This window comes from Ovis canadensis, chromosome 23, assembly GCF_042477335.2.
Source record: "Ovis canadensis isolate MfBH-ARS-UI-01 breed Bighorn chromosome 23, ARS-UI_OviCan_v2, whole genome shotgun sequence".
Lineage (NCBI taxonomy): Eukaryota > Metazoa > Chordata > Mammalia > Artiodactyla > Bovidae > Ovis > Ovis canadensis.
The window spans coordinates 35350264-35363190 of NC_091267.1; the positions used below are offsets into that span (position 1 = coordinate 35350264).

General features: G+C 40.2%; 1 protein-coding gene across 8 annotated transcripts in view; it reads right to left on the reverse strand.

The window, feature by feature from the left end:
* Window positions 1-30: 30 nt before the first annotated feature.
* The window catches only part of LOC138428247 (zinc finger protein 397), a 50475-nt gene continuing 37578 nt past the window's right edge, over window positions 31-12927 (reverse strand). The window contains exons 1-4 of one of the 8 annotated variants that reach the window (XM_069568724.1): window positions 11469-11527; window positions 10495-10713; window positions 4856-4884; window positions 31-3190 (exon numbers count right to left, since the gene is read on the reverse strand). In XM_069568724.1, coding sequence (XP_069424825.1) covers window positions 1191-3161 — 1971 coding nt within the window. In that variant the 5' untranslated portion in view covers window positions 3162-3190; window positions 4856-4884; window positions 10495-10713; window positions 11469-11527 and the 3' untranslated portion in view covers window positions 31-1190. Of the gene's footprint in view, window positions 3191-4855; window positions 4885-10494; window positions 10714-11160; window positions 11600-12927 lie in introns of those variants that run through there. The other 7 variants (XM_069568725.1, XM_069568720.1, XM_069568721.1 and 4 more) reach the window with 7 other exon arrangements.

Here is a 12927-nt window from a genome sequence, read left to right on the forward strand (position 1 = left end):
GAAAACCTAAAAAAAAAAATGTCTTGCACATAATAATTTAACAATGTGTATTAAAATATTAATTGGATAATTATGGGGGATAGTCAAAGTAAATAACAGTAGCAGAATTTTAACAAATGGTTAATACCAGAAAGACAGGTTTTCTTACTTTTAAAAAACTATTTTTCAGTTGAAAATATCAAGTATACATGGCCTATTATCAGTATGTATGTCAGAAATCAACAAACAAAACAAAGTCTGATGAATGTTGCCATTAAAAAAAGATCAACAGATCTTTTTACTTGCAGACAGAATATGCTATATGAATTAGTCATGAAGGTTATTACTTTAGCCAACATTTTGCTCAATCTATAGATGACAGGATAAACACAGTAGTAATCTTCATACTTTAACATATGGAATTTAAAACAATTATTTCATATATTCAGAAGCTGCCATTAAATGATAGTGTTGAAATAATTTCAAACCTCTACAGTTTATGGATGGGCTGAATTAAGAGGAAAACAAATTCACATTTGCTGTGAACATCACAGAAACTTAAAAACTTGTGCTCACTAGGAAGAACAAAACTTAGCCACGAAAAAAAAAATCTTTCAGAAAATGGGGCACTAGAGTTTTGTAGTTAAGTTTAATATCAGAATAGCATAGCATGTTCGCACGCAGGGAATTTAATAGCTAGAATTAGCATAAAGTAGAACTCTCCAGCTGTCAGGAGATAAGTGGTATGCCAATTAGCAGAGTGAATGACAAGATAAGGGAAGGGTTTAAGTTTTCCCTACATTCTCTAAAATAACTTCTCTGCCACTGGTGATCTGGGCTCACTAAAGGTGTGAGATTATAACACTAACTAATACATTTCTTTTTGAGCTCTGATTACACATGCCACCACACTGATTTTTACAATATCTGGTAACATTCTGCATTATCACTGTGAGACATTTCTTATAATGATAAAAACTTTCCTCTTGTGGATTGTATTTGATTCAAAGACTAGAGCTTTTCTTACATTACAGCAGACAGAAATTTTTTTCCATTGTTGCTGACATTCAGTAAATTTTTTTCACATTAAAGATTTTCCCTCTACCCACAGGATTTGTTCTCAGAATTTTTTAGTAATGTCTGAGCTCTGAGTTAAACTTTTCATTACAAAAATTGAATTACTATGTTTTCTCTCTAGTGTGTGTGCTTTTTTAATGTAGCATGAGAGCTGAACATTGATTAAAACCTTTTTCATAATCAACAGCATTCCTAAGATTTTTTTCTGGCAGAGCATCTCTAGTACTGAATAAAGTTGGGGTATACACTAAAGGTTTTCCCACATTCAAAGCGTCTTCCCCAGCATGAATTTTCTCATGATGATTAAGATCAACGAGCTGGCTAAAACTTCTACTGCACTGAACACACCTGTGTGGTTTCTCTCTCATGTGGATTCTCTGGTGTTCAGTAAGATCAGTGCATGTGCTGAAGGCTTTTCTACACACATCACATTTATATGGATTTTCACTCGTGTGGACTCTTTGATGGTTAATGAGATCTGAGCGCCGACTAAAGCCTTTGCCACATTGATCACATGGGTATGGTTTCTCCCCAGTATGGATCCTCTGATGTAGGACAAGAGCTGAACACTGACTGAAAGCCTTCCCACACTCATTACATTTATATGGTTTTTCCCCGGTGTGGATCCTCTGGTGCTTGATAAGGTCTGAGTTCTGACTGAAACTTTTGCTGCACTGTGTGCATGGATATGGTTTTTCTCCAGTGTGAATTCTCTGATGAAGAATAAGGTCAGAACTCTGACTGAAAGCTTTCTCACAACAATCACAATGATAGGGTTTTTCTCCAGAGTGTACTCTCTGATGTTTAGTGAGGTCTGAGCTTTGACTAAAACTTTTATTGCACTGATTACATGTGTACGGTTTCTCTCCAGTGTGTATTCTTTGATGTTTCACAAGGTCTGAACGACGACTAAAACTTTTAGTACAATCACTACATGGATAGGGTTTCTCTCCAGTGTGGATTCTCTGATGCAGAATAAGGTTTGAGCTTTGACTAAAGGTTTTCCCACACTCATCACACTCATAGGGTTTCTCACCTGTATGAATTCTGTAATGTTTAATAAGGTCCGATCTTCGACTAAACATTTTACTGCACTGGTTACATGGGTAAGGCTTCTCTCCAGTGTGAATTCGTTGATGATTAATAAGATCTGAAAGTCTACTGAAGGTTTTGCTACACTGATTACACGGATAGGGTTTCTCTCCAGTGTGAATTCTCTGATGCAGAATAAGAACTGAGCTCTGATTAAAAGCTTTTCCACATTCATTACATTTATAGGGTTTCTCTCCAGTGTGGATCCTTCGATGTTTAATAAGGTCTGAGTTCTGACTGAAACTTTTGTTACACTGATTACATGGATATGGTTTCTCTCCAGTGTGGATTCTCTGATGTAGAATAAGATCTGAGCTCTGACTGAAGGCTTTTCCACACACATCGCATTTATATGGTTTCTCACCAGTGTGGATTCTTTGATGTTTTATAACATCAGAACTCTGACTAAAATGTTTGTTACACTGGTTACATGTATAAGGCTTCTCTCCAGTATGGATTCTCTGATGTTTAACCAGGTCTGAGCGCTGGCTAAAACTTTTACTACAATGACTACATTGATAGGGTTTTTCTCCTGTATGGATTCTCTGATGTATAATAAGATCAGAGCTCTGACTGAAGGCTTTCCCACATTCATCACATTTGTAAGGTTTTTCACCAGTGTGGACTCTTTGATGTTTAATAAGGTCTGAGCTCCGACTGAAACTTTTAATGCACCAATTACAAGGATAGGGTTTCTCTCCGGTATGAATTCTTTGATGCAGAACCAGGGCTGAGCTCACATTAAAGGCCTTTCCACACTGATCACATCCATAGGGTTTCTCCCAGTGGGTTCTTCGATGCCTAATAAGGCCTGTACTACAAGCAAAGCTTTGCCCACATTCATCACAGTTGTGCTGTCTTCTTTTAAAGAGGTTCTGATCCTTTTCATTGAATTTATCCCCAAGTCCAGAGAATTCTTTGCATTCAGAATCCCGGAGAACATCGTTTCTAGGGTTGCCAGACTCCTCAGTCAATGGTTCAATTTTTGCTGTAATTTCCTCCTTGGAAGCCATCTCTCCAACACTGGCCTTAGTCACACCATCTAAAACAATAAACAAAATATAGATGGAACATGTTCTCCATACTGTAAGAAATTTTAAGGTGAAAAAGATTAGTATTTTCCTATGAAATGTCACAGTATAGGAGTACTCCAAAACACTGAAAATTAATAAATAATTAATAACTTTATTAAAGTGGCTTCTCAGATATGTTCTGTATGTTTGTCACAAGAAGAGATCTGTGAATACTGAAATCTAATTGCAGTAATTAGCAAAGTTTGACTATTTAGAGCTAATACATAAGCAACTTACTGATATATGTAAAGTAGGCAGTATGAATGAAAACTTCAGTGAGGGAGTTGGAAGGAGGTAAAAGGGAAAAAGAGGAGGAGGCAGTGGCAGCCGTCACTGTGAGTGTATACCAACCAGGCTGGTCATGTGCTGTCCAGGGGAAAGAAAGAAGCAAGTCCAGGAAAGAAGCCTGAATTTTCAAAAATAGGTCTATGTAGTCCTCTACCTCTTTTGTCTTGATTATTAGAAGAAAGTGACCAAGAAAACATGATCCTTTTGAGAATAGCTATATTCAATGACCAAACTTCCTTACTAAGGTGTGTAAACCAGAAAAAGATTAGGGAGTAGGATCAGAAATCTCTTTTGAGTTGCTTTTTTTACGAAGTTATTCCTATGCTCAACAATACCAGATGTCTGTAATGGTAGACAACATGAGAGCTCCACCGAAATTCTTGAGACTATCAGCTCATTCTTAAGAGGTGTTTACTATAAAAGGTACATCACTGTCAGACTGCAAATGGTCTGTAGAGCTAAAAACATGACAGAGGTTAATTTCAAGGGCTAAAATCCAAAATCCCAAGCCTCCAAGTGGAGGTTTATCCTCTTTGCCACAGGCAAGTGAAAGTGAAGTCATTCAGTCGTGTCCAACTCTTTGTGACCCCATGGACTGTAACCTACCAGGCTCCTCCATCCATGGGATTCTCCAGGCAAGAATACTGGAGTGGGTTGCCATTTCCTTCAGGCAAAGGGTACAGGAAAAAGTGAGGTATTGGGGTAAATCTAAATGGGCATGAGTGTCTCATGGAGTTTACAATATATATGTAGAATTAAAATATATGGAAAAAATAGCATGAGAGGAGGAAGGTAAATGGAACCAAAATATTACAAGGTCTTTGGATTATCCTAGAAATAGTAAACTAAGATAAACTGTAATAAATTAAATACATATATTGTGATTTCTAAGGCAGCCTTTTTCAAACACGGTTCCACAAGAAAATATTATGAGTGACTATTTTCTTAATTCTCCCAAAGATGGTAGAGAGCTAGTACATCAATAGATGTATAGGAGAAACATTAATATGTTACAGTGAATGCTTTAGAGCATTTTCTCTTAATCTTCTCACAGAATCACATATGAGAAAGCCTATGAGGTGAAAGCTATAAGGTGACAGGTAAGTAACAATACAAGGATGTATAAACAATAAGCTGATAGAGAAAAAACGGAAAAACAAAAACCTTGGTAACGTAAATAACAGGCGCATGAAGAGAAAAAAGAAAAACAAAAAAGAAACAAAAGATGGGATAAAATAAAAACAAAAAAAATAAGATGGAACATTTAAATCCTAACATCAGCTATGTTATATGTAAATTAACTACTTTAATAAAAGGCAAAGAAAAACTAATAGCTAACGTCATACCTAATGGTTAAACATTACATGGTTTTCTCCTGGGAAGAAGGGAAGAAAACAAGAACATGTTACCACTTTATTCAATACTGTATAACTTCTATTCACTATTCATAGACAATGCAATAAAACATGAAAAATCAATGATATACAAAAAAGAAGTCAAACTGTATTACAGATTATGCAATCACATATACAGAAAATCCTAAAGTGTCTTTAAAAAGTTACTAGAACTTGTAATGGGTTTTATTGCAATACACAAAACCTGACTGCATTTCTGTATACTAGCAATGAACAACTAGAACCTTTAATTAAAAAGATTTGCTCAGTTGCACTAAAAAATGAAATACTTAGAAGCAAATTCAACAAGGTATGTGCAATATCTGCATAATGAAAACTACAAAACACTCCTAAGAGAAATTAAAGACTTAGAAATATATACCATCATCTACAGACAGGAAGATTTTATATTAAGAAGATAAATTCTTCCCAAAGTGATCTGTGGATTCAATGCAACCTCAATCAAATTCTTAGCAGGCCTTTTTGTAGAAACTGACAAACTGATTCTAAACTCTGTAGAAAGTCAGAGAAAGGTCTAAACAATTTTGAAAAAGAACAAAACTGGACAGCTTACACTACTTGATTTCAAGCTTTATTACAAAGCTATAGTAATCGAGGCAGTGAGATACTGGCAAGGATAGACATATCCATTAACTGAATAGAACAGAGTCTATAAACAGATCTAACTATGTATGTACAAATGACATTTAACAAAGTTGCCAAGATAATTCAATGGTGAAAAAGTAGTTTCTTTTCAAAAACAAGTGTTACAAGTGGATATCATAATAACAAAAATTAACTCTGACTCTGTTCTTTACCTATTGAACCACCAGGGAAGCCCCTCCTTATATTATACACAAAAATTAACTAGAGGGGCTTCCCTGGTGGCTCGGTGGTAAAGAATCTGCCTGCCAATGCAGAAGACACAGGTTCAATCCCTGATCCAGGAAGATCCCACATGCCTCAGAGCAACTAAGCCCGTGCACCACAACTACTGAAACCCGTATGCCTACAGCCCATGCTCCACAACAAGAGAAGCCATGGGAATGAGAAGCCCATGCAACGTAACTAGAGAGTAGCTCCCACTCACTCTAACTAGAGAAAAGGCTGTGCAGCAATAAAAACCCAGCACAGCCAAAAATAAATAAATAAAATTATTTTAAAAATTAACTAGAAATGTAATATAAACCTAAATATAAAACCTAAAGCTGTAAGACTTCTAGAAGCAAAGTAAAGCATAGATGACCAAAATTAATACATACAACTGAGAAAACACATTTGTGTTGTTTATGCCACCCACTTTATGGTTTCGGTATGGCATCCCTAGCAGCAAAGACAGCATGTTTTTGAACTTTATACATTTATGGAATCATACCACATATATTCTATGACTGTTTTTATGCTCAACATCATGTTTGGAAGATTCACCCACAGTGCATTCATGTTCACCACTATAATGTGACATATACCACAAGTGATCTATCCATTCTTCTTCAATGGATAAGAACATTTTGCTATTTCAAACAATGCTGATATGAATATGCTAGTGCGTCTATTTTGGTATACATATACAAGTGTTTCTCTTGGTTATATAAATTTAGGGTCAGAACTGTTGGGTCTTCAACTAGATTTTTCCAAAGTGGTTAAGCCACTTCACACTTCGCTCAGGTATGTATAGTTCACATAGTGCTATATTCTAAGCAACATCAAGTCTAGTCCTTTTTAAACTCACTGCAATCAGGCTTTTCTCTCTGTAACTCCACCAAAACCTATTAAAGCCCCTAATATGCTCTATCTTAAGAAATCCAATGGTCAATTTTCAGTCTTATTCTTGATTTATTTGACATAGTTGACTATTCTCTTAAATCATTTACTTTCTTTATGCTAACTTACTTTTCTCCTATTCTCCATATAATGGTTAGTGATCTTTACATGTTATCTTGTGCAAAGAGTTCCACTGGCTTCCCATTTCACTGGAAATAACTTATGATCTGGTCCCTTTTTTTCTCTCTGCCCTCATTTCATTCTACACCACCCCTATCACCTGTCTACCCCAGGCTTGCTCTGTTCCTGCTATATTTATGGGGCTCTGACTTTTGCTATTCCCTCTTCCTGGAAGACCCTTCTCTGTCACATGGCTTATTCTCTCGCTTTGGTTATACCTCTAACCAATTCTTACCACCTCAGAGAGGCATAATGCTTGATGGGCCTGCATTTTCTAGGGAACAGATACCATAGTAAATGAACTGAAATAACCAATCTAAGTAATTTGTTAAGGTTGCTACTTTTGAGAGAGACTCAGTACTCTTGCCTGGAGAATTCCATGGAGAGAGAAGCCTGGCGGGTTACAGTGCATAGGGTCACAGAGTCAGACATGACTGAATAACTAACAGTAGAATAAAAAAAGGTTCTACAGTAAGGACCGTGTTGCAATGCAAGCTGTTCTGTCACATGACCTCATTAACCAGGATAACCAATGGTACTGGAAGTGTCAGGAGCAGTCATGGTTGCTGTATGGAGACTTTTGAAAGCCTCTGTAAGAGAACCACAGTGAAGGGACTTCCCTGGTGGTCTAGTGACTAAGACTCCATGCTCCCAATACAGGGAGTCTGGGTTTGATCCCTGGTCAGGGAACTAGATCCCACATGCTGCAACTAAGAGCTGGCATGCCACAACTAAAGATCCCACATGTTACAACTAAGACCTGGCACAGGCCAAATAAATAAAAATAAATATTAAAAAAAAAGAACCATAGTGGAATAAGGCCATACTCCCTTCTACCAACAATTTTCTAAGTGAAAAGCAGATCTTGGCTTGCTCTTGAGCACTATTAGAGACTTAATGCTTGACCACAGGGTACCAAATAACTATTATAAAGTGATCACTGTGTACTAGTTGTTATTTGATCCATCAATTCATAGAACTGAACATATAAACCAGTATTCCATTATAAAAGCAAATCTGAAAGACAAGTAAATTCCATGTGCAAGTGACTCAAATTCCCATTCCTGTTCCTATTTCTCCACTACCACGCCCCCTCAACCTATACTCATGGTCCCATGGGAGTCCCTATTACCAGTTAACAGAAGAGGAAAATGCACAGATGGGTCTGCCCAGTGTATGGGCACCAGCTTATACCTCTACTCAGGGGTTGCCTCAAACACACTGGAAAAGGCAAATCCTTCCAGTGGGCAGAATTTCAGGTATATACCGGTTATCTACTTTCCATGTCTACTTAGGCAACATAGCCTAAGATACATGTATTGACGATTCGCAGGTAGTAACTAATGGGTTATCCAATTACTCGCTGTAATTTAGTCGCTAAGTTGTGTCCAACTCTTTGTGACCCCATGGACTGTAGCCTGCCAGGTTCCTCTGTCCATGGAATTTCCCAAGCAAGAATACTGGAGTGGGTTGCCATTTCCTTCTCTAGGGGATCTTCCCGACACAGGGATCAAACCCACATCTCCTACATTGGAAGGTAGATTCTTTACTGGTGAACCACCAGGGAAGCCAATCTGATTACTTAGGTACTTGGGAAGAATAAGACAGAACAAGATGAGAAATAAAGATTCTGGAAGAATATCATGAGGATGAACCAAAGCACGAACCACTAAGTTAGTGGCCCATGTGAATCCTACCAAAGGGCATTTTCTGTGGAGAAGCCTCTCAATCAGATGGACACAGCGATCCATATTATGATGTCAATCAGCCTTTTTACCAGTGCTGTGTTTGCCCAATGGATTCATGCACAAAGTGGTCACGGCAGCACAGATGGAGGCTATATAAGGGCTCAACAATATGGACCTCCACTTATGAAGATTGATATGCCTAGAATAATTTCTATGTGCCCAAGAGGCCAACTGCTAAGGCCCTAATAAGGTACCATTCTCTAGATAGAAACTAGGTAGCCACTTGGGGACATATTCAATATACCCTTTTATTATGGAGAGGGCAACCATTTGTTTTCAAAGGACTATATACACAGTCCAGATAAAAATTTACATTGACTTAAGAGAATGCTGTATTTCTTATCACAGTATCCTATATAGTATTACTGCCAAAGGAGTCATTTTACAGAGAAGGAAGTTCAGCAGTGAGCTCATACACATATAACTCATGGGCCTTATCATATGTCCCACCATCCAGATTTAAGTGGATGATGATAATGGTGGAATGATTAAATGAAGGTTCAGTTATGGTACCAGCTGGGCAACAACACCTTGATAAGTTTGCAGTTCTGTCATATGGGATGCAATATATGCAATAAACTAGAGGATGATAAACAGCGCTATATATTCCCCATGGCCATAACACATGGATATAGGAGCCAAGGGCAGAAGAGAAAGTAATAATGTCTCTTACTCTATACCTTATAATTCACTTACATTAGTTTTGCTTCCTATCCCTACAATCTGGGGCTTGGTGGGCTTAGGATTCTGATTTTCAAAGGAAAAATACTTCTACCGTGGGACAAAGTCATAATTTTATTAAATTTGAAGTTGAGACTATTTCCTGCGTCTGTATTTTGGGCTCCTCAAACTGCCAAACCAGCGGGCAGAGATGGGTCACTCTGCTGGCCAGAATGACTGATACCAATTACCAGTAGGGAAATGGTTGCTGCTACTGGAACTCAGAGGACTTCATGGGGGTGCCCATTAGTTCTCTCATGTCTAATAGGCCCTGTCAATGGTACACCAAAGTAACCTGAAAGAGACAGGGTCACCAAGGACTTACATCATCTAGGAAAGGCTAATGTTATTTGACTAGATAAAGAACTCTGTGCCACTGAGATGCTGGCAGAAGATAAGGGCAATGTGGATTGGGTGACAGAAGATAGTTCTATCAGCTTAGACTTTGTGTAGACTCTTCTCCATCCCTTGTTGATTTCTATAATCCTGCCCAGCCTCTTCATGAAATCTGAATTATCCAGCTATCTGTTTCCTGCCAGAATTCTGATACATTCTCCATAACCATTATCAGTATCTGATACTATACTGCGAAAGTTAAGTAAAAGTGAAAGTCGCTCAGTTGTGTCCAACTCTTTTCGACCCCATGGACTATACGGTTCATGGAACTCTCCAGGCCAGAATACTGGAGTGGGTAGCCTTTCCCTTCTCTAGGGGATCTCCCCAACGCAGGGATCGAACCCAGGTCTCCCGCATTGCAGGTGAATTCTTTACCAGCTGAGCCACAACGGATACTACACTGTATATTTATATATTTCCTTTCCCTGCAACTAGAATATAAACTCCTTGAGGGCAAAGGCTTCTTTGATTAGTTCACAGGTAGTATCCTCCGGGGAAATACAGAATACTGACAGCTTGGTGGTGAGGTGATTATAATGGGAAAAATGGAGGAGAGGAAGGAATGCCAGGAGAATTCGGTTGCAAGAATGTACAATAAAGCCAGGAGCTTGCAACACAAAAGAATGTTTTTTTCTTTTGTGAAAAAAGAGATGGTACTGCCTAATACAGGGAAGGGTACTGGCAATGAGAAATACCAACAGCACCAGAAGATACTAACATAGTAAGGTAACCCCAAACCACCCCCTCCCCCAACCATTAAAAAAGATACACAGTGCTTCTCACCTGACAGGTGTTCTTAAGACTCTGAACTGAGTCTCCATAGACTGCAACTGGACACGATATCTCAGGGAGCAACTGAAGAATTACCATTTCCTCAGTGAGCTTTTCTTGTTCACAGAGAAGTCTGGGGCCTGGAGGCAACTGGGCACCATTGGACTTGGAAGGGAATCATTGCAGAGACTGAAGATATAATTTCTGAGACTAGACCAGCAAAAACATCCTCTGGATATAGAAGACGTTAAGGAGAAAGTAAAAGCTCATTTAACTTTCAAGTGCTTTTCTTTCAAATTTACTATGCTTCCTCCCTCATCATCCAGCAGACAGGGTTAGTTAGGGAAGTCCCTTTTGGACTTCCTTTCCATATAGGTTACCACAGAGCATTAAGAAGAGTTTGCTGAGCTATGTTCTCATCACACCTAATTTTTTATTAGTTATCTATTTTACACACAGTGTTATCAACTGTGTATACCACCCGTCTTGGACATGTAATCTCCATTCCAAGTCCAGAGGTTTTAAAAAATAATTCGGGGGTTAATGCTGCCAAACTAAGGATATAATGGGAAACATAAGGCAGGGGAGGGAATTTCAGAATTCTGTCCTAGCGTTTAGCTCTCTGTTATTCGCTGCCCTTCCTACACCCAAATGACACTACTGAGACATCACACTCACACCTCCGTCGGCTGATTCGTGCGGCTACATCCAAGCTTCCGGATTCCGCTTGCTTCCAAAGTTTCTAATGCTCATTCAGTAGAACCCAAGCCCGGTCAACGACTGGCCGGGTACCCAAAGCACACCAGGCCAAGCACCGACCAGCTTGCTCCCAGTGCCCAGGAGCCGCGCCTGGGGGCCACGGAGGCAGCCTCGACTCCCTATAGACTCAAGGAACCGTACACGGTTCCCTGGCGGCGCTGCGAGGCCGCTGGGCAGCCCAGACCGCCCGAGTTCCTCTGCCATCCGTGAGCCGACATCACCCATACCTTGATGTGTTCTCCAGGTCGCCGTCAAGCCTCCCACCCGGTAAACCCGCCATCGCGCCGTCCGCTCTAGGAATCTGGGAGGCTTGCTTAGCTCTATGGCCCGAGGCCTCGCACGCGCGCACGCGCGAGGCGGGAGCGGCGAGGTGGGGTGGGGTGGGGGCGGGGAGTTGCCGAGATTTAACCCCTGAACATCCGCGGAACTGGCCTCATCTAGGGCCCTGTCTGCCAGTTCCTGGCGTAAATGTCGGAAATCATCTTTCGAGAGAGCTCTCTGGGGCAGGGTAGATTTTCTGACTACATAATAAGCTCTTCCTTAATTATCTCTTTCTCCTTTGTTAATGTCTCCGTCCCTCCCCCCCCCCCCGCTCTCCGCCAACCCCACAGCCTGTCTTGAGTTCCCAAATCTGTCAATCAGATACACACGGTGAGCTTCCAGTCTTTCTTCCTGTCTCTCAGGTTTCCCTCCTCCCCAGAACACTGACATGCCTCTATTAAAACTGATTGCTGGGCCCCACCGCAGCTTCCGATTCAGAAGGTCTGCCGTGGGGGCGCAGGTTCTCAGGTGATCCTGGGGCCACACTTTGAGAACTGCTGCCTTAAAAATAGACAGTGCTCAGGAATTCATCCCTGACTTGCTAGAAAGCTGGAGTTGCATCTACTTTGCTGTTAAGAAAGGCCATGAGTGTCTCTTTCTAAACTGCTTGCCAATACACTCCTCGTTGTGGCTGAAGGATCAGGGTGAGAAGGACCTGACAGGGGGCGGGAGAGGGCATCAGGGTAGGAAAGGATATTGCTGTGTCCTTGGAAATATCTTGGGAAGTAAGGGTGAGGGCGGGAGGAGGGGGGGGATATAGAAATAGGAAATAATAGAAGTATTGAGACCGGTGAGATATGTGAGTTAAGATGTCGGAAGAAAAGGTATAGGTTTGGGAAAATGGTGGTTGGCTGAAGTGATGCTTGAGGTAGAGGAAGAGGACTTTGTCTTTCACCCCTAGAACCTGTTCCAATTTATGAAATCTTAGGGATGTGAATGATGGCAACCCACTCCAGTGTTCTTGCCTGGAGAATCCCAGGGACAGAGGAGCCTGGTAAGAGGCCGTCTATGGGACTGCAGCGACTTAGCAGCAGCAGCAGGGATGTAAATGAGACCCTGATGAAATGTAAGGAACATTATGTAAGAACAAATGTAAGGACTCCTTGTTTGGGTCCAGCACTTCCAAATGTAAGGACTCCTTGTTTGGGTCCAGCACTTCCAAGTAGGGAGTGCAGATGCTTTAAAAAAAAAAACAACACAGTGAGTTATAACAGGCATGCAATAATCAGCAAATATTTAAAGTATACAATTTGGTGAGTTTTGTCCTACGTATACAACCATCACCATAATGAAAATTATGAACATATTCCCAAAAGTTTCCTCCTTCCCTTGGTAATCTCTCCCTTTGTTGTCACAGCCCCCAAC